The sequence below is a fragment of the Fistularia commersonii genome, chromosome 15 (genome assembly GCF_037954325.1).
Source record: "Fistularia commersonii isolate RoL2024-O1a breed Wild chromosome 15, RoL_Fcom_v1.0, whole genome shotgun sequence".
Lineage (NCBI taxonomy): Eukaryota > Metazoa > Chordata > Actinopteri > Syngnathiformes > Fistulariidae > Fistularia > Fistularia commersonii.
Window position 1 is genome coordinate 6,328,659 of NC_141298.1, and position 27,140 is coordinate 6,355,798.

At 39.0% G+C, this 27,140-nt stretch overlaps 2 protein-coding genes and 1 long non-coding RNA gene across 4 annotated transcripts in view; 2 read left to right on the forward strand and 1 right to left on the reverse strand.

The window, feature by feature from the left end:
- Positions 1-1,322: 1,322 nt before the first annotated feature.
- Positions 1,323-12,869, forward strand: LOC147226306 (E3 ubiquitin-protein ligase TRIM35). The gene is made up of 6 exons (XM_086160540.1): positions 1,323-2,010; positions 5,041-5,136; positions 6,109-6,339; positions 6,859-6,881; positions 7,962-8,080; positions 12,058-12,869. The coding sequence occupies exons 1-6, from the start codon at positions 1,477-1,479 to the stop codon at positions 12,615-12,617; spliced, it is 1,563 nt and encodes a 520-aa protein (XP_086016666.1). The 5' UTR covers positions 1,323-1,476; the 3' UTR covers positions 12,618-12,869.
- Positions 12,058-16,187, reverse strand: LOC147226307 (uncharacterized). The gene is made up of 2 exons (XR_015107199.1): positions 16,047-16,187; positions 12,058-15,445 (listed from the first exon to the last, which is right to left on the reverse strand). It is a non-coding gene; the product is annotated as an uncharacterized LOC147226307 (long non-coding RNA).
- Positions 16,188-16,496: 309 nt separating this feature from the next.
- Positions 16,497-27,140, forward strand: part of adck1 (aarF domain containing kinase 1) — a 98,401-nt gene continuing 87,757 nt past the window's right edge. For both annotated transcript variants that reach the window (XM_086160541.1, XM_086160542.1), the window contains exons 1-3: positions 16,497-16,585; positions 18,174-18,313; positions 20,273-20,356. In XM_086160541.1, coding sequence (XP_086016667.1) covers positions 18,182-18,313; positions 20,273-20,356 — 216 coding nt within the window. In that variant the 5' untranslated portion in view covers positions 16,497-16,585; positions 18,174-18,181. The remainder of the gene's footprint in view (positions 16,586-18,173; positions 18,314-20,272; positions 20,357-27,140) is intronic.

Below are 27,140 nucleotides of genomic sequence, written 5' to 3' on the forward strand. Positions count from 1 at the left end.
ACATGCAACTGCAATCAGACAGTTCAAACATTGTAAATGCACTTTGTGTCATAGCAATCACTGACAAATCACACGCTTATATTCAGGTGAACATTCATGCAAAAGCCAATGACGCCTGCTGCTTTCATGCACAGCTGACAAATATAACACAACCAACAAAAACAAAAAAAAGGCTGTTAGTGAAACATCCTTGATACATAATGAGGTTTTAGTAGGATATATGTATCCAGAATAGAGCTCCTGCATCAGGCATCAAGTCCTAACCTGAGGCTGTTTTGGTTTTAATAGTTCGGTTACAATGGCAACATGTGTTTTGTGGGCCAGATGTGTCCCAGATAGAATGGAACCGGGACCGACTTCAAGTTGCGGCTCGTGTTGTGTGACTAGATGTGTCCGGGGTAAAATGAGCTTAGCCAGATGTGGGTCATCTGAAGTGGACTTATATCCCAGTTTAGGAAGGCCTACTTGAGCCTGTCGCTCATCTGTGGACCAACGTTCCGTGCCATAGCCTGCTGACAGCTCGCGCAACGGACGTTTGGGAGGTGTATGGAAGATCGTGTAGCTTGATCCGTCTTAACTTTCAGACTCTTCATTAACCAAGATCGGCACTGTGGGGGCTTTTTCACAGTTTCTTGAATTTGGTAATTGGTCACATTTTACGTCAATTGTTTGTAAGGAAATCTGTTTCTCCGGACTAAAACCATGCCAGATATTAAATCAGCAAAAAGGTGAGTGAATCAGGGTTATATTTCAATTTGGTGGTGAACTATTCCTGTAGGTTAAGTAGAATCGATATATTTTGTCAAAAGTTTTAACCTAAATGATGTTATATGCTAATGTTATATGCTATATATATATATGTTATATGCTCAAAAAATTATCTGGGGGAGAAACTGTATCAAAGGGCCTCAGACTTAGTTGTCCTAAGCACTGATGTTTTCGGGAAAATCCCAATTGAGCACCAGCAGTATTCGATAGGCATGAAATATTCTAGACGACACCCAAGAACACCATTTGGATCCTAATATCTGTTGAAGTTGTTGACAGCAAAGGGAAATCAAAATATAATGTCATGATATCTAACGCTTATTGTGGTACAGACAACTGATTCTGATGCAGTATAACCTGGTAAATAAATACAAATGATCTGTAAATACAATAACAATGAATATAAGTTATAGGTCATTTGACTTTGCTGAGTCATTTTGTGCTGTGTACAATTTCTGCGGGTATTTTTAGAACGCCATTCTGCCATGTGCCCCTATCAAAGGGGAGGAGTGTGCAGCAGCTGAGGGGGAGGAGCTTGTACTTAAGAAATTATTTTGCAATGCAAGGCTCAGATTGCATGTGGACTCCAGACTAACTCGGCCCAAATGCTGATGCTGGTCGGCACAGCCGAAGACAAAAACACATTTGCAGTCGTCGAGCCTCAACCGGTATTTGTACCGTTCTATATTTTTGGCCTCGGCTTCCATCATGGCCGATCGAGAAAGGGAACCAAAAGAAGGAAAGCTGAGTGTTGAGGCTTCAGAATCTCTAACTGCCGGAGAAGCTGCAGGTGCACAAGAACAGCAACCACAAACTGAAGAGTCTGAGTGTCCGGGTTGCCAGTCACTGGGTGTCCTGACTCTGCCCTGCGGACACAAGCTGTGTCCTACGTGCATCGAGCTTAGCCATGGGGAGATCGGTCCAGCCGAATGCACAATCTGCTACGGCTCCCAGCTAATAGACTCTGTGCTTCACACCCTGCTGGATGTCCTCTTCCTGGACCAACCTCGGAGACAGAGGGTCACACGTGGAACTGAGGAGGAGATCAACTCGGGGGAGAAGGCTCGAGGCGAAGCTGGCAGGTGTTGTGGTTCGGAGGGCGAGGAGCTGTGCGTCCAGCATGGAGAACCCCTCAACTTGTTCTGTCTCGAGGAGGAGGAGCTGTTTTGCCAGGAGTGTCAGACCGATGAACACCAGAGGCACCAGTGCAGCTCCATCAAGGAAGCAGAACTCGTATGCAAGGTTAGATACGAGAACCAACGGCCCTTCGTCGTCGGCTGATATTTAACTAAGATTATTAGGGGTCGTCATGAGTTGCTCAGTGTCACAAATATAGAACAGGAAGACTGAATTGCAACATCAAGACGTGTAATGTTTACTTCACATTCCGGTCAGTTGGATAATGTCAGCTGTTCCGTTTCTTGGACCAAGAACCAAAGGAGCCAACTTTGTGTACTGGAGTGGCAAATGTCACAGAGCAAAGCAGCAGCCCAAAGAAATAGCTCACATTGGTATAAAGATTAAGTAGCCATTTGTTTTCCTACAGCAACATTAAAAGCCCTCCAGACTCAAATTCACACAAGAATGACCAGGGACCATTGTATAAACCCGATCAACTCGGTGCACATGTACTGGTTTGCCAAACTCCTGTGGTTACACAGGCAGTTAAAAAGTATGGGAAGAGGGAATTAATAGCACATTTCCAAGCATAAGAAATGCATAATGCAAATGCTTATCCATCACATGCACAGAATTTTTAACAATTCAAGAGCATGAGACCAAACTGGACAGCAACACCAAAAAAGTCTTACCTTCATTCTATGAAACAGAATTAATCAATATATTGATGAGGAAATATCTGATTTCGTCAGCAATTAGTTGAATGGAACCCTGTGTTTTACTTGCCAGGATGGTTTGAAGTAATGATATCATCGGTAGGAAAATAGTGTTCTTGGGTAAAATATCAACCAAAGGTCCATTATTACAAATTTCTTATCACAACACCTAGTTTGGTAAAAGTCAGACTTCAGGATTATCAACTTTGCCGTACTTAAAATAAACCTACAGGACTTCACGCAGAATGCCCTCAATGTTTATATTAACTTTGGAACAAACTGCACCTTAGCCTCGTACGTATGTTTGACACACATTGAAACAAGCCTCGGCTCCATTGTTCAAATGTTATCGCATGTTTTTATTTATTTATTTATGTAGCCGAATATTTCGAAAAACTCACCTTAAATTTGCCTTGATTTCGATGAAAGCATTTTTGACAGTCGACCAAAGGATCGCTCCCCACCACCTGACGTTGGCTTAAAAAAACTGGAACCGTACCAGAGGATTTCATCGGCCAAGACACTCCATCAATGTCATGAGGCATCAGCATATCAGCAGCTACAGGGGGAGCTCTATTAGGGAAATGAATAGCTCTCCCCTGAGTCATCTGAGTCTGCCTCCTCCATGGAGTGTTGGTTGAGTTTTGAGTTTCACAAAGAGCGCTTTCCACCGCTCAACTATGTGTCCAGTCAGGCTAAATGCTCAACTTGCCAAACACAGCCCGGGCCAAGGTCTGCTTCTACCTCTTCTGTCTGACCATTTGCCAGAACACATTTGAGCTCACTGCAAAGCCCTTCTGCATAGCCTTCCCCGACACAGGGGATTTTGCTTCGGCAACAAAATAAACACTTCTCCATTCCTTCGGCCCTGTTGTTTCAAGATAACTGTGGCTTGCACATCTCATAAACGCTACAAGAATGAGGCCAGGCCATGCTGAGATTTAAAAGTTGTAAATAAAATCCCCGACAAACAGTCAAAGATCAGAGAAGTGGTTCAGCCAATTATGGAAACTCTTCTGTTAGTCCAGCTGTATGAATCAACAAAACACTGCAAAGAAGCAGTGTTACAGCTCACATAAATAGATTAATTAAATTAATTTCCTTTTTTATGCACTTCTCAGGGACCGCTTGTGTTGATCTGAGCCAGATATGTATCAATTGTTGCAAGGAGGGGAATGGTTGGGGTGCCATTGAGTAAAGTCTCAGATAACCTCAACTAAAAGGTTGAATCTATAAAGGTCTACCGACAATAACGTTAAAATATGGATATTGCCATACCATCACAACACAGTTGGCGTAATATTGATCCTTGAGGCAGTACTCTGAATAAGCCAAGCGATTTAAAGACGTTCATATGGACGTTAAAGATGCAGAAACTCTGGGTGGAGATGTGATTTGCCATCATACCACTGTCAGTCAATTGGCAGTGGCAAGAAATTTCATAGCAGCTATTGATTTTTCATGCTTTTTTTCAAGCTTTCTTGCAGCCCCTTGAACTCCATGTGTGTGTGCACGTGCGTGTGTGTACAATAGCTGTTGTTGGCCAAAGCCACACCACATGAGCTGACAATACAACTAAATACAACTAACCCGCTCAATTCCAGGTAAAAAAAAAAAAAACAGAATTTCTTGCACACCCACCAAATTCCCAGCAACCCCAAAATCACACTGAAAACAAGCATCAACATAATCCCCAACATTCGTGACTCAATACAATAAATACATGTGTGCACTTGCATATAGTGTATATATGCATAAATGCCTGTATATGTGCAAGTATATATGCATATATATGTATGTTTGTATACATGTAAATATTAGATATTTATATGTGTGTGAGTGTATATAAATTATATATATATATATGTATATATATTCCCAAAACAGTGTCAATACATTTAAATTATCTGTTAAATGGGCCTTAAATATGTGTGTGTTTACGTGCACGTACGTCTGTATATATTTGCTTGTGTTCATGTATGTATGTATACACATAGATGATAGATATTTATATTTGCACATATGTGTGTGTGCAGTGTATGTACATATATACCTTCCACAAACAGAAATTAATAAGGTTTAAATATCTGTCTTAGATATGTGTTTGTTTGTTTGTTTGCATGTGTATGTGTGAACATGCATGTGTATAAATGCATGTATGTATGTATATGCATCTTTATGAATATATACATCATTGTGTGCGCGTGTGTAGCGTATATACATATATATTCCATAAACAGCTATTAATTCAGTTTAAATATATGTTAAGCAGGTCTTAAAATATATGTATATTTCATTTATATGTGCTACATAATAACTCATGTGTTACAAATATTTAATATAACAATTAATCGAATATTTATGTGCAACGCTGTGGAAATGTTTTGTTACCGTGATATTTTCTTATAACGCCTTGTCTGCATTTTTTTGTCCATAGAGACAGCTGCGCTCCGCAGTGAAGAGCCTCACGGAGCAATTGGAAAATATAACTTCCATTCGACAGACGTGGGAAGACACCGCGGCCCACATCACGGTACACACTAAAAACTCATTAAGAGGCTGCATCTGCTTGAAAACATCTGTGGGATAGCATTGCGGCGAATAACGGCGATGGTGATGTGGCCAAACTGACTTGCCAAGTCTTCCCTTTTTAGACATTTTTATTTGGGGCTGAAAATCAACACAATGGATCATCTCTCCAAACTGTACCGCATAAGCTTAAAAATGATCCTTATAACAAAAACACCCTCATCAATTACTGACAGCACCCTGATACATACGTTTATATTTGTGACCGTTACTTGCACCGCTGTGCTGTCAACACACCTTGGGTACATGAATTACCAAGTTCGGCATTAATAATAATAATACAGAGTGGGTTTTTCCATCTTCGTGCCGTGGTGTTGTTCCATCGTCCACACCATCTTCTCATGGGCCACATGTGACCATTATGCATGCTGTCAGACACTGTACAGTCCCTCGAGTCAATTGTTGTTGGTTTTAGGTAGAACACAGATAGACCAAGTCGATGCTCAGTTCCAAAAAGGATCAACAAATATAATAAAAAAATATTTTCCCAAAATGTCAATCCCGATCACAATCATATTTTATTAAGATCTTCTTCTGCAAACGTGTTCAGCTTGTGAATAATCACACTGTTATAATCTAACAAGGTAAGGAAGACATGATGTTATGGCACTTTCTTGCTTCTCATGAAGAGCTCTCTAAATTTCAAAATATTTGTAATTGCCAGCAGAGCACTTAAATTCTGTTTGTTCTCTGGTGGAGGAAATTGATGCTTCATCTTCTTCATACAGGCACCCGCAGTTTATGAAAATCCAACGCACGCGCTCTTTGCCAGGATATAAAATCAACAAATTTTCAATCAATTTCTAATTTGGATACATCATGCTCTATCGCAATTCTACTGCTGGGAAAATAAATATTTGTTGGCAAAAACAAAAAGAGATGATTGAGCATGACACGTGGTAAATCCTGTCTCCAGAGCCAGTCAATAACAACGGCTCAAGTCTTGAGGGAGGAGTTTGAGAAGATGCACCAATACCTCCGTGACAAGGAGGCTGCGCTGATGTCGCAACTGAAGCAGGAAGAGGAAGAGAAGAGTGCGAAGGTTGAGGACAAGATTAGCAGGCTAAGCGATGACATACAAGAACTCACATCCAGCATCAGCTCGGCTGAGGAGGCCATGGGACTGGAGGGCGTGCCCTTCCTGAAGGTACACCCTTACACTAAATACAGAGAACCTCTGCATTATTTCACAATAACTAAGTCTCTTTGTACTTATGAGAATGAGAATCAAACTAAGGGCCCATTGGAAGAATCCTTACCATACCTTATTTCAAGTGGTTACAATGAAAAAGGCAGTATAGAAGTAATTTTTTTATTTATTTTATTTATATAGTTTATTCCTAGTTTTTCCTATATTCTAATAACTTTTCTTGCATGTTCTGCAGCAAGTGGTTGAGATGTCCCCACAATGTGGGACATTTAAAGGACTATTCTATTCTAAAACTGTACCTATTGTAGATACGAAGTGCTTTTCAGGCCCAAATTTTTGAATATATGTTTTGCAATAATTCATATAAGTAAAGGTTACTTTGTGTGTAAATGTATATCTATGTAGTTTATATGCATTTTTAAAGCGGGAGGAAAGATACAGTTACAGAATTTGGATGGAATACACATTAAAAGTGAAAGTACTGGCGTTTATTGGTATTTCCTCTGTCCCCCCCAGAACTACAAGAAGGCTTCTGAAAGGTGAATTATTATTTTTTTTGTCGTTCGTACCCTAAATATATACAATAATAGAAAGATTATGTTGGACAAATAATAATAATGTAATACTGTACAACACTGAGCTGCAACTTCATTGTTGAAAAGTCTCAATAGTGCAAATAACAGTAATCATGAAAATAATAAGTGTCAATGAGGAATGCTCTCGGATGAGAGGCGAAAACATCTTCAAGGGAAGAAAGTCAAGCCCAGTTGCTACGAGAAGAGGACAAGATATAAAACTATTATTATTGTTATCATCACAGTAGTACAAGGGGAACTATGAATGATTAACCCCCAAATCCACTAAAAGTCCACATATATTTCAATGTAGCTCTAACACACCACTTATACATCCTTATACATACAGGGTATACATCCACACACACATACAAACATACACGCATACACATACATACACACACATACATACACACACACATCCCAATCCTTCAGACTCCCGTTAACCTCTGATGATCTTACAGAGAGTTATTACAGAAAGCTGTGATAGTTTGTGTAGCCAAGGGCACGGGTGGTATTGGCTTCAGCAAGTTTCTACTCTATAAATCACAGATCAGACCAGGACTGAGGTGATTGTTCGTACGATTGTTTAGCTTCTTTTTCTCTCCCAAGCAGCTGTCATTTTGCAGCTTAGAATTCAGTCTCCGTGTTGTAACATAAGTAGCTTCCTTGCAAATTGACTTTATACTCCTGCAGGCTCAGTGGTCCCAGTGTGCCGCACGAAATACTGATTGTAGAATAGCTGTTTAAGAATATTGACCTTCCTGACAACCTTAACATGTTGATGAATTGCTCAGGCCACGGGAGTACTGGGTGTGAAAATTAGAACGAACAAATATGAAGGGCATTTGTTGTCACAAGTAGAACTGAGGATTCAATTGCCGTCTTGCACGTTCCCCCGAGAGGGGGGTTACATTTCTTGAGATGTGCATGTTGAGATGATTTTAGGTAAAGGCATTAGGTATACGTGTATGCTACTCTGCTTGCTGTATTGTAACCCATGGCACAAATTCAACAAATGAGTGAGTCTTCGATCTTTCCCAGGGTGAAGTGCAGAGTGGAGGAGCCTGGATACGAATCAGAAGTTCTGCTTGACGTGGCCAAGCACCAGGGCTGCTTGCAGCACCGGGTCTGGGAAAACATGCTGAAGATCATCCAGTACTGTGAGCGAACATTTTACTCTTTGTCCGTACTGAAGAGCAACCAAAATGCACAAGCTAGTAATCCATTGTCCAGGCTGTGATGATCTGCTTTCGCCCTGAATTCGCCCTGAATTAGGTAGACAACTGAATGGCACAACCTTTACTTGATTTGAGAGAGGTCACAAAAAATAATTATAAATAATGTATAAATACAATTAAATATGTTGAAAATTCAGATTTATTTTGCTATTTTTGTGCGCATTGATGTATAGTTTATAATACTGTTATTACACAACTTTTTATTAAAATAATGCATTTAGCAATATATATATTTTTTTTGGTGGGTTTATTTCTTTTCTTTACTAACATAAATTTGAGCTATTATTGAATTCCCAGCCAGCTCTGAGCCTTTAATTACAGTACACAGCAAAATTGTTTGTTTTCTGTTTTCTACGTCATTAAGTTTCAGGCCCCCGGTAAAGGAAATATGCTCATTCTACAGTTAATCCTCGCCTTATTTGCCATCCTGTTTACCATCTACCTTAATCTGTATGAATACAGAATTAATCCATTAAACTGACAGTGAAAGAGCACAGGACAATATAAGTTGTGCCCATTTACTTTGTTCTCAGCAGTTCACTACAATTGTTTCTTACCCAGAGGAGGCCCAAGAATAGCCAGACAATACTAGAACCCATAGTGACACCAAATTCTACCGGTTTCCCTCGATTATTTTCAGATGCAAAGAAGCTTCAGAAATCGAAACACACTTCTGAACCATTAGCCGGATCAGTAACCAATCAGAATAAGGGATGAGTGATTGAACAGCCGGTTGAAAAATGGGCTAGTTTATAAACTGCTTCCCAAATGCGAGTAGAGGATCTGGAAAGATATTTTTCTTCCCAGCAAATAAATGTGTTAATTTTGGAATTGAACAATCCTCTGGCTGCTGGACACTCCTGTATTGAACCCGCCTTGCCTAATATTATGAGTTACAATTGGTTTTGGTTGTCCTGGCAACAGGGATGATAAGATTGAATGGGAGTGGACCTACAGTGAGAAATTAACTTGAGAACAGATCCTCTCATCCATGCATTTTATATTTTGTCTGACTTAAACCGACAACGTCTCAAAGATCTGTGGGATGGACATTCTTTGTAGTTATCCTAGCCGGCGCTTGTCTGCGACTTCCACCGACCTGGCTTTACTTCAACAACAACTCTGTGCTGTATATCGGCAACGTGTTTTCCGAAGAACAAATGATCTGTGCTTGAAAAGGTCTGGAACAGACAGTGAAAAGTCAGCGTACAAACGCAACACAGTCAGGTTTTATTGACATATTGGGTCTCATGCACTAAAACAAAATATAAGATTATTAAAAAGAACTCCCCCTTCGTGAGCTGCCACCTCACAATGGTGGAGAAGTTTTTGCATGCTAGTGATTCTGGCAACTATGTTGTTGGGGGATTAATGCCCCTGGAAAGGTTACCCAAGGCAAAACGGTCCCAGGTGACAGACCAGACAAAGCTAAGCAAAACTTTGGACTTAGTTTCCCCTTGCCCGGATGCAGGTCACCGGGGCTGCTCCCTGGAGCGAGGCCCGGACACGGGGCTATTATTGTATTGGTGAGCACATTTTGGCTGTGCCTTCACCCACGGGGCTGGGCCAGGCACTGTCCGAAGGATTGACATGAGTCCCATTTCCCCTGGCCTCACCAACCACGGGAAGGGCCAAGGGGGTTGGGAGCAGTGCGAGCTGGATATGGCTGGAGCAGGGAACCGTGACGGTTCAATCCTCGGCTGCAGAAGTGGGGTCTTAGGAGATGGAATGTCTCTGGTGGAGAAAGTGCTCAAGTTGGTGTGCGAGGCTGAGAGATTCCAACTAGATATAGTCTGACTCACTACAATGCACAGATTGGAGTCTGGAACCAGGCCTCTCGAGAAGGACCCTTTTTTTCTCTAGAGTCGCCCCCTTTGAGAGGCCTCAGGTAGGTGTAGGCATTGGGTTCAACCTAATGGACAAGAGGGTAGCCTCCCTCCACCTTCAGGCGAGGGGACGGGTTCTGACTGTTTTTTGTGGCTATGCACCTAACAACAGTTCAGTTCACCCACCCTTCTTGGGGTCCCTAGAGGGGCTGCCAGATAGCGCTTCTTCCAGGGACTCTGTCCTTCTACTGGAAAATTTCAACGCTGAGTGGTGTTTTGTTATTGGACTTCTGTGCTCGTCAGGGATTGTCCATAACAAACACCATGTTCAGGCATAAAAGCCATAGTTGTACCTTCTGGAGCTTCTGGTCCTGTAGTATTATTTGCGGACAGATATCCTGGGAACTCGGGTGAAGAGAGGGAGGGAGCTGTCAACTGATCACCACCTGGTGGTGAGCTGGCTCCGATGGTACGGGAAGATGCCAGTCAGACCTGGCTGGCTGAAACGCAATGTAAAGGTCTACTGGGAACGTCTGGCACAGTCCCCTATCTCTTCCACCTCCGGCAGAGCTACAACTACGTCCCAAGGGAGGCGGGGGACATTGAGACCGAATGGGCCATGTTCCATGCTTCCAATGTTCAGCCAAAAGGTGAAGCTCTCAATTTACCGGTCAATCTACATTCCCACCATCACCTATGGTCACAAGCTGTGGGCAGTGACTGAAAGAACGAGGGGTGGCCGGACTCACCCTTTGAGATAGGGTGAGAAGTTCAATCATCCAGGAGGAGCTCGGAGCTGCTACTCCTCCGCATAGAGAGGAGTCAAATGATGTGGCTCGGGCATCTGGTCAGGATGCCTCCTGGACACCTCCCAGGGGATGTGTTTCGGTCATGTCTGTCTGGGAGGAAACCACTGGGAAGACCCAGGACACGCTGGAGAAACTATGTCTACAGGCTGGCCGGGGAACGCCCTTGGGTCCCCCCAGAGGAGCTGGACCATCTGGCAGGGTGAGGGAGGTCTAGAACTCATTGCTACAGATGCTGCCCCCGCGGCCCGAATCCGGATAAGAGGGGGAAAATTGATGAATGGATGAATGGATGGATAAAAAGGAATTCATATTACGTACTGTTTGGCACTGTAACACTCAAAAGTATTGGACCCAGTGGCTTGCAAACCTTTCATAACCCTGGATTGACCCTCGCCCCTCTCCACACTGCAGTATTATTACTGGTGTCTCATATAACTGGCAGACTATCTTGGCCTTTTTTTTTTTTTTTTTTTTTTTCCATCATGCCCGCCTATGTATTTTGGATGTATAGTTGTAGCAGTGATGTCATAATCTTTACAAAGAACTAAGTAAATAAAATGAATAAACTAGATAAATAAATAAATTGATTAGTAAATACTTTTTAAAATAAACATAAATTAATTTAGTTATATTTTGCTATTTTTTGTTTATTGCTGTATGTTTATCACACAGTTAGTACACTGTAATTACGCTACTTTTTATTACACTAATGAATTCCCAATTGATGTTCTTTTTTGGTTCATATTTGAACATAAATTTGAGCCAATGTTCAAAGCCAGCTCTGAGTCTTGTATTACCGACATACAGAACAAAATGGTTTTCTATTTTATTTAGTTTCAGCTACTGTGTAAAGGAAAACCAGACTTTACCAGAACCCACGGTGAAACCAAATTCACTTGCCTGGACCATTCGCCAGATCAGTAACCAATCAGAAAAAGGGATGAGGGGTTTAAGCGCTGGTGGACAAATAGGTTAATTTATAAACTGCTTCCCAAGTAGAGGTAGAGGTAAGAGAGTATTTTACATCCATTCATAGATATCCATTGGACTCTTCAGATACTGAACCCCATATTGGGTGTTGCGCTGTGAGGTAATATCTGCATTATTCAAACAGGGGTTAGAAAGGTGTTTTTGCGATATGATGATCAGTTTTTAATTTCAACTCTGTGACATTTTTTTCAATAATATGCCTTCGGGTAAAGTGTGTCGCCCTTTAGTATTGATCCCTATGTCAATGTTAATGCCCTTTTTTCCCTCCTCTCAGTTCCAGTGACCCTGGACCCAAACACCGGCTCGACGTGTTTGAGTGTTTCCTCTGACCTGTCCAGCGTGTTTGTATGTGAGGAGCAGCCTCTCCCTGACAACCCAGAGAGGTTTGTGAAGCCGCAGAGCATCATGGGCTCTGAGGGCTTCAGCTCGGGTAGGCACAGCTGGGAGGTGGAGGTGGGAGAAAACAGCACCTGGTCTCTGGGCGTGGCAAGCGAGACCGTTCACAGGAAGGACCGATCCAGAACTGATCAGAACCCGGATCTGAGTTCAGACATGCACTGCGATGGCCTTTGGACCGTGTCCCTCTCCTCCGGGGAGTACCGTCCCTTCCCTGGGCAGCGCTCTCCTCTTACCCTCAGGAGGAAGCCGCGCAGAGTCCGAATCCAACTGGATTGGGAGAGAGGCTGTCTGACTTTCTCAGATGCCACTGACAACAGTCTTATCTACAGATTTAAAAAGCAGTGGAGTGGCATACTGAGACCCTACTTCTCCACCACTTGTTCCAAACACCCACTGAAAATCAGTTCGGGGAATGTGACTGTCACCACAGAATAATGTCACGCTGCACAAAAAGAAGAGGGATGTATTCATTTTGGAGAATGATGCATCTCATTTATAAAGACAGTCAATTGTACACAAACAACAGCCAAAGCTAGTTTACCGAATTAGTATACGATAATGACTCCCCGGAGAACTGCTGTTATTTACACATTAAATGCTGTAAACAAGGATACTAAACTAGAAATTGGCTACAAAGAACCTGTCCTGATATCTTAGTAAGAATAAATGATTTTGGTAATATTCTAATGATTTGGTTCTTATTTAGTGTAATATTATTGCATTTTGGTTGGCATGGTGGCGCAGTGGTTAATGCTTTAGCCTCACAGCACGAAGGACCCTGGTGCGATTCTGACAAGGGGATCTTTCTGTGTGGAGTTTGCATGTTGTCTGCGTGGGTTTTCTTGCACAGTCCAAAAACATGCAGGTTAATTGGGAGAAAATTACCCTGAATGAATGAGTGACTGAGTGGTTGTCTACATATGTGGCCCTGCGATTGACTTGCGACCAGTCTAAGGTGTACCCCGCCTTACATCCGGTGACACCCCTGGGATAGGCTGTAGCATCCCCCCCTTGAGTGCGGAAGAAGATGGATGGATGGATAATTACAATTTTCCAATGTTTTGCTCTTTTTTTTTTTTTGTTACATTTGGAGCTTTAATTTAATTTAATTTAATTTAATTTGATTTAATTCAATTCTATTTTCAGATTTTTCAGTGAGACCCCAGCTATTTATATTCTTATTTAAAATTAAAATTCCAGCTTACTTACACATTTTCAGGTTTTGATAAACTGACTTTGCAGCCATTTTCAGGTAAACAGGTTTCCTATGAATATGTGATGGCAATTTCTTTTATTTGTGGACATTTCTCAGGGTTTACTGTGGCATTGATAACGGGTGTGTGAAAGAAAGATTAACGGCGATTGGAAATTTAACAAAGTGAAATGAATGGAGTAAAAGTGCCATGTCGTAACTCTTTTGGGTAAAGACCCTAAAGACAGACTGATACACCCCCATTTGCGAAAAAATATGGATTTATCTGATTTTCCACAGCTTGGTTTTATTTAATAATGTATTTACTTATTTATTATTTTCTGCGATTGACTGATGATGAGTCCTGGGTATATCCCACCTCTCGCCCGATGATAAATGGGACAGGCTCCAGCATCCCCCACGACCCTGAGTACAGGATAAGCGGACGACGATGGATGGATGGATGGATGGATGGATGGATGGATGGATGGATGGATATTTTTTTTTCTTTTATTTCTTTTATTTTCTGGCCTCTCAGAATCTTTCTCACAAAAATACAAAACAAACACACAAGGACATATGTAAACAAAATCACAAATGTACCAACTCACATTCACTCGCTGATGCTGAATCCCCCAACACACAGATGGGTGTGTGTGCGTGTGTTGCCAAACAGTAACATTCATGTAAAGCACCTCCTAGTGTGCCAAAGTGCTGTTGAGCAAGGCACCACTGGTGCTGGTTGACAGCAGCCTACTGCTCATGGTTCATCCATGATGGGTTAATTTCCCCACTGGGATTTATTATTACTATTAAAGAATGGCCGTCTGATCTTGTCCCTCAAAACTTCATCTTCGGCTTGACAAAAAAGAAACGAGGAATCTCTCTAGATAAAGTAAGTGCACATCTTCATCTTTTTCATGTGAAATTTTTGCTGAAAAGAAAATATTTTTCACTATAGTAGCATTTCTATGGACACCTGTGCAGCAATCTGATCTGCATAACACGAGGGGCGTGACATACATAGGAGAGGCAACACTGCCACCTGTCGACAGATATGCACTACTGCTTATCTGCAGTGCAGCTCATGTTAGTAAAACATTGGCGCACACACATGCACGCACACTCCATCAATAAGAATAATTCCAAAAAAGGTGATATTGTGACTTGCGAAAATGTGTGTAGGCTGTGGCCTCTTTACTTATAATATTTTTTCAACCATTATTCAGTTCAACAGATAAATACAAAACAGAAAATGGAGCGGCAAAGTGTTCATTTAGTTTATTAAGTGGTTTCCTTAGACCAACATAACGGAACCCAAATGCTTCTCAGTATAAAGAGTTTGGATTATTTTCAAATACTAGGTGATGACGTCTGGGCCGAGACATTAACATCAAATCTTTTTTTTTTCTTGCTTTTTCAGCTTCATGAGGAGAATATTAACCAGTTATTGTGTTATTCACGGTGTTTGACAGAGGTATCCATGAATTCTAATACATGAAGATGTGTGAAAAACAATAATGCAGTAAAGTCAGTAAATAAGTCATAAAACAGGTACAAAAATAAATTGGGTGGTTTGTAAAGACTCTTCAACAGCGATTCACTGCAAAATATTTAAATAGAGGAAAGGGCTCTTTATCATTTATTTTGTTCTTTTTTAAATTACCCCCTCAACATTTCCAATATTTTACAATACTGCCAAATTGATGAAAGAAAAGGAAAAAAAAGAAAGCTTGTGCGCTTACTTTTCAGGTGTTTAAATAAAGACAGGTGTGTATTTCTGTCTGGCCACCGGGAGGTTCATTGTGTTGGTACACAATTGAAAATAAATAATAAATAAGTCAAATAATTCATTTCTGTTTACTGCACTGAACATGTTTGGGTCAAATAAACCAGAATAAATGTAACTTTTCTGATTATGATCAACCTTCCCCTGAATTTTTATTTACATAGCTCTACATTTGATTTCCTGGAACATCAAAAAAGTGATGTTAGGGTTCATGATGATGAGTTGTCTTATGTTTGCTGTGGTTCAGGTCCTTCAGGTTTCTATGTCACCGTAGCCAAAATTCTAGACATACATGAAATGAGACAGAAGACACAAATAAATGAATATAATAATAATAATTTATCTTTTATTAATCCCCAAGGGGAAATTCGTTCTCTATATAAACCCATCTTGGATTAGTATCTTCCTAAACAACACCTCAACACACTAGGAGGAGCTGGGAATTGAACCAGGAATGTTTTGTTAGAACGACAAATTGCTCTATGTACATGATAATATATATATAATATATAATATAAAAATATATTTATAGATATCTATACATATATATATCCAGCCATCCATCTTACGCCGCTTATCCTGCACTCAGGGTTGTGGGGATGCTGGAGCCGAATATATATATATATATATGTATGTGTGTGTGTGTGTGTGTGTGTGTAATAAATATACAATAATGTACAATAATGCAACAACATGAAGAAGGAAATAGAAAAAGAAAGAAAGCTGCAATTTTGCGTTTCAATAATATCTGATGTTTCCTTCAGATTGACAAACAAACAAGCTAACAAACACAAATAACACTTGCACATATGCATTACTTTATTTATTTATCTTCAAAATAACGCGTGTTTACATTCTTCGAAAATTGTTTGACAATACAAACCTTTTTGTCGAGCTGATATGGCCATGGCTTTGGTTCGATTTCTTGGTTATATTACGGTAGACTTTTTAGTACACATTTTCGTTTAAATTTTATTTGAAATGTTCTAAAAGTTAATTTAATGGTGGGTTTTTGGTCCCAGTGGTTCCGGAGCCTGTGTTTGAAAACCTTGGCTCTCGGAAAACTGAACAGCTGTGCGGGTGTGACGCACATAGAACGTCAACACTGTCGCCGGAGTTGTAGTTTTATTCTTCAAACGATAGAAATTAAACTGACCAAACGTTGTTCAGTTAAAAAAAAACACCTCCCTTTCGACAAAAAGTGCTGTTTTTATATCGTTACTTGTCAAAATATCGCTCCAGTCACGTTAGATATCGACAAACGGCGTTCACTGTCCTCCGCAGAACTACATTACCCAGAATGCCTCACTTTGAAGTCGCCACTTGTGAGGAGGTCAAAACCAAACCGGCAAGTAAGTGACAGGGAGACAGAGAAGGCAAGCGTGGAGACATTTCTCGAGTTGTTTGGGAGACGTCGATAAGGTAGATCGTGTGTTTTTTCCCCGGCTGACGTCGCATGTAGCCGCTATCTCGGCTGGGTTTGTTTGTCAAATCTGATAACATTTGAAGCTGAACGCTGCTCGTCATTGCATAACACACGTTGTGTTATTTAGGTAACACTTTCCACACATCGTTAGTTCACAATAAACAAATTTGTTAGATGAGATTTAGAAACGTTTAACGAAGTCTATACACTTCCCCTCACCATCAGCAAGTATTGATCGGTGATAAATTTATCTGACTTGGATTACGTGTCTATTTTGAGGAAGTAGATTTTTTTTTTCTTATTTTGCGGAAGTTATTCAACATATATTTGATTGCCATGTGAAGACAGAAACCGCAGTGAAGTCAAACTGAATCTGCACCCCTAACACCATCACAAATATGATTTATAGCATCAGTATATATGGATATGTTGTTCTTATTAATTAAGTGTTTGATAGTCTCTATGAGGAAAAACAAGACAAAAAGGCAGATTTAGTTACATAGTTTAGTATTGATATTGCACCTATTTTAACATTTGCAGTCACGGCATGGAAATTTTCTTTAGATGTAGTCAAGAAATTTACTCTGTCAAAGATATTACTTTAAAATGATCAATGAGTAACCACCCCTTCAAAACAGAGTGTGCAAAAAATTCTGTCAAAAACTGGCATTAATTCATTTACAGGAAACTGCTTTAAATCAATTGAGAAGTCATTTTAAGTCAACAGACCAGAATTGTATTGAAAAGGATAAGAAAACTACCAAATACCTATATATTATTACACAAAATGAAATAAAGTGAAATGAAATAAATAAATAAAAACAATTTATTAAAAAATAATTACTTTAAGTTAGCAAGAAAGTGATGAGAAAATGATAAAACAAGGCAAGAAAACAAGATAACAGTACGTCTAGACACTTCTATATTGAATATAAATGTAGTGACCTGAGATTATAGCGTACCATTCCAAATCCATTCCAAATCTCTTACAAGAGTGTAAGATACAGACATATTTTGCAGTCCTTATTTTTCTGAGGGTTTAATTTGTTCGGCTAAAAAAAAAAGAAAATATATTAGAAAGGGCATTATTAGGCCTTGGTGATCAGGCACCCAGATTGCTTGTTGGTCAAATTTTATTTGCACATGAACTGATGTAACACACCATTGGGGTAGATTGAAAAAAAACAAACAAACAAATAAAATGGAAAAAAACTGAAAAAAGGCCATCCATATCAAACGCAAAGTCAAAGTTTAGTAAATGCAGAGAAATTGAAAATAAAGCTTATTTCAGTTTCTCCGTATGTACTAAAAATTCAGAGGAGTCCAGAAGACATTTCCCACGATCCCACGGAGACATGAAATAAACAAAATAACATTCATAGAGTGCAAATGAATCAAGTAAAGTGTACTTTTACATAAAATGGTAAACATTAAACTATAAGGTATAAAATTGTAAAGTATATAATATCAAGTTGGAAGAAAAGCTAAAGTATTGGACTTTTGTTTGTATTTTTAGATATAATTCCCTGATTACTAATAGTATGGGAAGTCTTAACATGGTGGTGTCCATTCCTCCTCTCCCAGTGCCTCCAATGGCTCATCGGCTGTTCAGAGTCCCGACTCTGGCCATATCAGTGTTGGCCTCCTCAGGCTTCTACCTCTACAACAGACAGGTCGACCTCAACGACCTGAGTTTGATCCGCTTCGGACGTGCCGCTGTCACTGTGAGTAATCCCGTACGTCACAACAGGGACTGTTTGTGTCCTGAATATTTGGTCCACAGCAGGGGTGTCAAAACATTTTGCAAAGAGGCTCATATTTGGTGAGGTGAAAATGTGAGGGCCGACCATTCAGCCTGACATCCCGTGAACCGGTAACATTAAATGTAAAATTTTCATTAATTTTTTAATTACAAATGGCTACTTTTCATTTCTTAACACGAAACACAAATTTAAAGTGTTTTACCGAAACCACTCTGTCTGTTGAATACCACATACAATGAAGAAAAGGTCTGTCTGGAAAAATAAATGTAAATGTAAATATGAACGCATCCTTGGTCTAATGATAATACTCTAATTTACTCACTCATCCACCCTTTAGTCGTGACATTGACATGAAAGCAGGGGTTTGCAATCTTCCTCTTCCTGACTTCAAAATAATAATAATAATAATATATTTTTTTGTTGATTTCTTGCAAATTAATGGCAATAAAAAATGCCCAATTTTCCACAGTGCCAATGAATAGTAGCGTGGAAAAAGGGATGATACTCACAAGCTCCAGGATAATTTCTGTTTACAGATACAACAAAGCTTAGCCAGTCACTGTCTGTTATCTAATAAGGTCAAGTTAGAAATGAAGACAAGCAGGAATTTCCATTGCAACCTAGACACAAAGAACACTTATTACCACCTCAGTGGAAAAATGTAATATTCTATTAATAATATACCACAAGCCCTCCAGTAATAGCAATATTCTTAAATTTTACTCCTGAAAAAGGCCTAGAGGAGAACCAACGAGAATTCATGGGCAGAGTGAAAGAGCACATGGAGATAGTTGATGTGAGACAGGAGGATGCAGAGGAGAGGGTCAGACGGAGGCAGATGATTGGTTGTGGCAATCCGACCTCCGAAGGCCATGGCCGAAAGGAGATTTGGCAAGATTCATAGTAGCAGCTGGTCTTCCTTTATATCAGTTTTATTTAATCATTTGCTTATAATTAGGTTTTTTGACTTGGCACCACCAAAACTACCAAAAATGCTATTATTTATACAATTTATAGTTGTAAAAGTTTGCAACACAACAATTATCTTGATATATTTTAGTATAGTAAAAATATATATAAATAATAAAAATTTATAGAATAGTAAAATAATAAAAAAAATATTTATAGTAAAGATTTATATAAATTGATCGTAGTTATCTCTTTTTTTTGCTTTAGCACCACCAAAACTACCAAAAATGCAATGATGGGTATTTTTTTCTCAGTCCCAGAATCCATTTTAAATGTTTGATAATTTATGTGATGAAAAACAACCAAATAAACAAGTCCCAAAGTTCTAAAAAGTTTGCAACACATGAATTATCTTGAGATATTTTCTGGGAACTCACTTGAAGCATTAAATAAAATGATCAACAATCAGAAAAAAAGGAAATAACTGTTATTAAATTTTGCTTATCTGTGAGGGCAAAAACAGAGGACATGATGATCTTAACATAGTGATACCCCACGCCTGTATTTTTACTTTTCTATGCACCTTGAAATGTTGCAGGGAAACACAACCTTTCTTCCCTACAGCATTATGTCTGAAGTGCTTTTTAATATCCTTTTTTTTCCCCCTGCAAAGCCCCCCGAGGACTACATCATGTACATTTTCTGTCATAATACAGAGGCCATGCTCCAGCAGTCTTGCATGGCAGTGACTGTTCAAATAATACACGTGTCTAGGAGGAATTTTTAGTTTCTGGAGTTATGACCAACCTTCATGTCATTGTTCCCCCGATTCTTTGTCTTCAAACTATATAGTGGACATCGCTGGAAATGTGTCCAGATAAGGCACCTAATGTCAATTTCAGGATTGGTTTACACCGTCATGCTTTTTTTTCTTTTTTCTTTTTCTTTTATTATTATTAACTTTTTTTTTGTTTTGTTTTCATCTCCCAACACACTTCTGTTTACTTGCAGACAGCCATCATCAGCTACGACTATATGACCGCTTTCAAACATGTGGAAAGTGACACCGAGGAGTACTGGGCCCTCAAGTCCAAGGTAGATACACACTCGTTGAATTTGGTCAACACACACCAAGTGCATTTACTACTGCTGTACAGAGATATAATATGCATTTATTTTTCTGATCCATGGTTAAGCAGTGCATGAAAATGTTCAATACAATCTTTAGAACTGCTTCAGTATTTCATTCTTTTATAGAATGGCGATGTCAAATTAAAAATAAAACAATGAAACTTGGAGTTTTTGAACAAAGAAATCATATAAATATACAGTGATGGTAAAGAGGAATCCTTGAATCCTTCAAATCTAGCTAAAATGGGTAATTTTAAATGCCTTTTTTTGGCGTATTTTTAGTTTTCCACAGGGTATATATATATATATATAATATATATATATATATATATATATATATATATATATATATGTTAGATATATGTTGGATATTTTAATGAATGCTGGGCTTATGCCTTACAATTTATGACTTAAACCGAAAGTCGGAAGGAAATCTTAACAGTCAATTATCAAGTGAAAGGTGGTAATCTTTCTTAGGGTGTTACGACAATATCTAACGTGTTTGAAATTATAGCAAGTTGACGTAACACCATCAACAATCAATAGATAAGCTTGAAACCTGGAAGACAAAAATTTGCCATTGTGGTCTTTGTGGCATGGATGAACGTGAACGGCGAATGATGTCCCAGTCAGGAGAAGCTGCAGATGGTGGAGTTGCGAGTAGAACAGCCCAGCATGTACAATGTTGACCCTGCAACATATCCCGACCGAGTGGTGAAGGAAATAATCTAGTTGCAGTTTTCCACAAGTCTTTTTCCAAGTCTTTTCAAACTCTTTAGATGTGAGATCCAGAGTCATTTTAAAATCTCTAGGCTGACACTTAAAACTCTACAAACTAGTCTCTAGATGTGAGCTGATGTGAGAGCTTAGTTTTACACGAGTCTTTGGATGCATGGGTGGCATTAGGGTGACTGCCAATGGTGGAGGAGGACGTCGAATGATTTGAGAAGGCATTGCCTAAATTGGTCAAAAAAAAAAATTCAGATGAAACCAAAACAGACATCAAAATGCTGATTGATATACCCACACGGGTGATATTTGTAGGGGAGTCCCATTAATAGGATGAAGGTAATTACAGTGAATGTCTGATTGGAGGGCCGACCTGATTGGTTTTGCTCTGTGTTTGCCGAAAGGCCAGAGGCAGGCAGGTTCACTCGGGAGACAGTGCTTAAAAGGTCAGAGACCACCTGCTCTGGAAGCAAGTGAACAGAGAGCTCTACTGCCGCAATAGAGTTGCAGTCAACCTTGAAGAGCATGGTTCAGCATGGCTGACACACACACACACACACACACACACACACACACACACACAAAAACACACACAAACACACACACAAACACCAGTATCTGCGCACTCACATGCATTCAGTATGCCTCTTGAGTCTTGCCGGCCAAGCCTGGCTAAACATGCTGATTACAATTAATGCACGTTGTAGATTTAATACAGAAAGGAGGTTCACCTCCTTAATTGTTATGAAGCAAGTCAAAAGCAAAAGCGGCTCAGTGTTTGTTTACCGTCTTCACACTGCAGAATTTTCTCGCATGCAATTTCCAAGGGACAAGAGGGAGAGCTGAAAGATCACGTAGCGCGTGGTATTTTGTACTGGACTTCTAAATCCCATTGCTCTGGATATTCTTTACTTCCTATGTTTAAATGGCTTAATTCAAAATACAATTGTACTGCTCAGCTTAATATTTCAAACAGAAATTTAAAACCCTCTACCCATGATCTGACTGTGTCAGGTTTCAAAGTACCCAAACTTTTTGCAAAGAGGACCATATTTTTGTAAGGTGAAATGTGTCAGGACCAACCATTCAGCCTGACATTCTTCGAACCATTAACATTAAATGCAAATGAACTACTTCATTATTTTTATTATTTTTATGTTTTTTTGCAAATGGCATACTTTTCATGTCTTAACACAGAACAGAAATCTAAAGTTTTACCAAAATCTTTTATATTTGAATACCAAATGAAATGAGGAAAAAGTCTGACTAGAAAAAAAAAAAACATTTCAGAAAGATTAAACATATCTAGGTTCATTTCAAACATAACATATTATTCACTATTAAGTGGTCTCTATGAACTTCTAAATTCAAAACATGTGAATAGGAAAATAACACTAACAGAAATACAAAACATTGAGGGCCGTATAAATCCTTGTATTACTTGGCATCAAAAGGAGAAATGCAGTGATTTTCATTATTTCAATTTTAGATTCAGACCAAAAATATGAACTAGAAAAATGGGTTGCCGGACCAAATTAGATTTTAATATTTAATTTGTCAGGTTTACAAGACCCAGTTTGATTGTATTGCATCCACTGGTGAAATATAAAATAGCTTTTTGTACAATGTGTTTTGTATTGTGGTCAACAGTGTTAGCGGACGCATATTATTGATTTCATGACAGAGGCCACGGGCCAAATGCAGCCTGTGTTCAAATTTACACTGGCCCGTGGCCTCTTTGGCCATGCCTGAAGTACGTCTTTCAGACAGTGGCTATGAAGACTTTTGTGGATATGAATGCAGTGTTGCATTTCGATTAAAAATATATATTTGCAGATAAAATTTAGGGGAAGGATTATTTTTTAAGTCTACCAGTTTTTGCCACATTCTCCCAGTGGGGGGGAAGAAAAGAAATTGAGCTTTTTCTTAAATAAGTGAATTTATATAAGATGTGTCTCTTTTCTGCTGTCAGGTGTAATCCCAGTCTCTGAAAACTGCGAAATGCGAACATAGTTTGAAAGACATTGATTATATGAAGCATAATGTTCTGCTGTTGCTGCTAAAGTAAAACATTATGTCTGGTGAAAGATACTTGTACAGAATTCAACTCAAGAACTCATCTTTAAATGCTGTTGGTCAGACGACAAAGCTCCATTCAAATAATTGTTTTTTTCTCTGCTAAAAAAAAACACAATCAAGTTAATAAAGTCCACATGTTGGGGTGCAAATAAATGTATGATATCAGCTCCTCAACTCTTTCTTTAGGGTCAAATCATCCGGTTCCTTACAAAAAACCCTTTTTACATTGCTTTGGATAAGCGGCATTGGATAAAAGCATCTGCTAAATGACTGTAATGTAATGTAACTGTACATCATTTGCAGCATTTTCATACTTTCTTATAAAATTGTTAGTCCAAGTTACTAGCAGAGAAATATCAAAGTAGAGAATAATATATATTGTTTTTTTTTTCCTTGTAAACTGCAGGGTTATTATTGCACATAGAGGAATATGAATATTTGTTCCACAAATCACCTAAATGAAAAAAAAAACATCAAGCAGATGAAACTTTGAAATGTTTGAAAGGAAGGATAGCCGTCTATACTGCTGCGGCGCTGCTTTGTGAAATTGGATCATGTAGAAGAAGGCAGATGATTTGCCTGATTACCCAAGCTTTGAGGAGATTAAACTACGCACCGGCGATATTGACAAGTCTCGCGGTGCACACGCATGGACCCGACTGATTCACTGATTATTTTGTTATCCAGACTCTAAGATCATGCAAACTCCATTACTAATTATTCACTAGTGCATTCTTTTTTGCCGTTGTTTGGAATGGTACAATATGTCTCGCGTACCCAAATAGGTCAGGATTTTTCACATTGGCCGGAAAAACAATTGCAAGAATGAACAACGCCAGATAAAAGGGATTGTCATTTTATAAAATGGATAATTCAGATTTTTTTTTTTCAAGGTTCAAGACTCAAGACTTTTAGTGTTGTAGTAAGAATATGGTGATTCAGACGATGCAAATTTAATTCTTACTTTGTACACTCCCTTTACAGCAGACCAAGAGCAATGGAAAAAATATGTGACAATTACACTAGACAATATGGTAACACACAACAGTATGGGAGACAGAGGGGAAAAATGGATGAAAATATAAAATAAATTAAAAAAAAAGATCATTTCCCCTAATATTCTAAAGCATTTGTATTTTTGTTACATCTTTCAAAATCATTTCAATATCTTCTTTTCTTGCAACACAACAGTATGTGAGAAAGATGATAAAAAATTATAATTTCCCATGATAATTTAAAACATTTGTGTTTTTGAGGAGCTTAAACTACGTAAGTCTCGCACTCATATGCATTTGACTGATTCATCGTTTATGATGTCGTTTCGTTATCTACACTGTCAGATCATATAAACGCCATTATTGGTTATTCACAAGTGATGGATTTCATCATTTGTCGTGTTTAGTGTATTTTCCCCACTATAAGTCGCACTGGATTTTAAGGTGCATCTTCAATGAATGGTCTATTTTAAAATTTTTTCATATATAAGGCACACTGCATTATAAGGCGCATAGAATAGAAGCCACAGTAGCGGCTGGGGTTACATTACGCATCCACTAGATGAAGCTGCGCTAAAGGGAATGTCAACAAAACAGGCAGATAAGTCAGTCAAACTTTATTAATACAATACAAACCAACATTCTGACAACTCCGTTCACTCCCAAAACAAGTAAGTGCATTCGCAATAAGGTCCTGGACATACCAGTAGCTCTTACTGGCATTTGCGCTGCCTTCATTGAAAACAATGTATTTCCAACTTCATTTGTCACAGTTCAAAGTTTTTCAAAATGAAACGAAAGAACCAAGAAGGGTTAAGTTTCCGTGCAAGTGTTGTTGCCTTCATTCAAATAGTGACAGTTATTACACTTCTACTTGCTGCTCTCTGTTCAACAACCCTCTATTCAAGTTCGTCCTCTATCTGTAGCTATCTTGGTTTGTTCCCTCGGAAACTCTTTGGTCTTCTTGGCGTAGATCATCTTGTTGCTTCCTCCTCTTCCGCACCATTGATTCATTAATGTTGAATTCTCTTGCTGCTGCTCTATTCTCGTGTTCTACTGCGTGACTGATAGCCTTGAGTTTAAACTCTGCATCGTAAGCGTGTCTCTTGAAAGGAGCCATTTTGGGGTCTTTACACACACACACACACACACACACAAATGGAAATGGAAATGAAAATGCACGCTTCGCACAGTCATATATCCCAGCATGCTCCGCGCACTACTTCTTCTACGGGGGAATATGGAGTTGGCGGCTGCTTCCCATAGTTGTGAGACCCCTTGCGGCTCAATATTGATCCATACATAAGGCGCACCGGAGTATAAGGCGCACTGTCGGTTTTTGAGAAGATTAAATGCTTTTAGGTGTGCCTTATAGTGCGGAAAATACGGTACATCGGAGCCATGGCATCGATGTTCATTTCGATATGTAGCAAATTCAAATTTGAACTCGAGTGCTAGAGCTTTGATCATCCGTCCGACGTTGTATTGTGGAGATACTTGATGAGATATTAGTGCGATGAGGGTTTTACAAGTGCTGTGACTCAGTGGCTAAAGATGCAATTTACAGCTGAAGCTGGCAGGAATATTTCTCCATCCATTTATGGACGACAACTTCAATGGCAACTGATTCAAAGTAGATGAGATCTATAAAACTGAATCAGGCCTGTGTGCATTCTTTTTTAGTAAATTAGTTAATGAATTATGAGTCAAGGCGCCCACTGCAAGTTTCATTAACTTTGTTTGATTATGTACATTTTATGCAATGTCTATTTGCAATGAATTATATTTGAATGATATGTAAATGGATGTGTTACAGCCATCAATGATTAGCTTGTAGAACCAGTTTGTTGTGGGTTTATTTTCACTTCAAGGTCTTCCCTAATTAAGTAATTAAGCAAATATAGTCATAGAATATGACAGTTGACTTCAATCCTACTTTTAAGATTTTAAGACATTTTTAAAATTCACTAAATCTTTAGAATTTAAAAACAATCTAGCCCTAAGCCATCAGGCCCTGAATTGGGGTTAATTATTTGTGAGTATTGTTTTTCTTTTTTTAGCGGATCATGAATTGGCTAATGCTTGCAAGTAGAACATTGGTTCTATGACGGTTGCATTGTTTTTTGTCATTGTTTGAAATGCTGTGATATTTCTCACATACCCTTATAGGTCTGGATTTTTCACTTTGGTTGGAAACACATAGGAAAGAATGAATAATGCCAGATAAAGGGATCACGTGATCATTTATAAAATGGTTAATGATTTTTTTTTTTTTTTCTTGAGATTCAAGATTTTTACTATCATATACATTGTAAGAATGTGGTGATTCGGACGACACAGTAAAATTCTCTGTTCCCTTCATAGCAGATGAATAGCACTATAGACACAACTGACACTAACACGGGACAATATGGTTTGGGAGACAGAGGGAAATTAAATTTAAAAAAAAAAAAAAAAAAGATAATTTTCCCTGATATTCCAAAGCTTTTATATTTTTTTTGTTATATCCTTCAAAATCATTTCAATTATATTTTCTTGCTCATCAAAAGCTGTATGGAAGAGATAAGGCTGCAGCCTCCGAGATACAAAAAATTAGTGACCATTTGTTTTCATGGCCTTACGCCAACAGCTGATTCATAATGCTAGCCAGACAATATTTGTCGAACAATACAGATTTCACGGGAAAAAAGTTTGATTTATAAAGATGTAAGGAAGAGGCAATACAGACCAATCACTTGAAAATGGCGTTGTATCCAAAGCGTTTTTGTGAGGTGAGATCATGGCCTCTGACCTTCTCATCACAAGGGGCGCATTTGACTGCCGTTAATGAACTCTCCATCTCCGTATCTCATTTGCCCTCCCCCATCGCGGGAGCTTGTCACCCCGTGTTCACGTCTCAGCGGCGAAGCCTACCAGCTGCCAGCCACTTCCAAGGAGCCTCACTC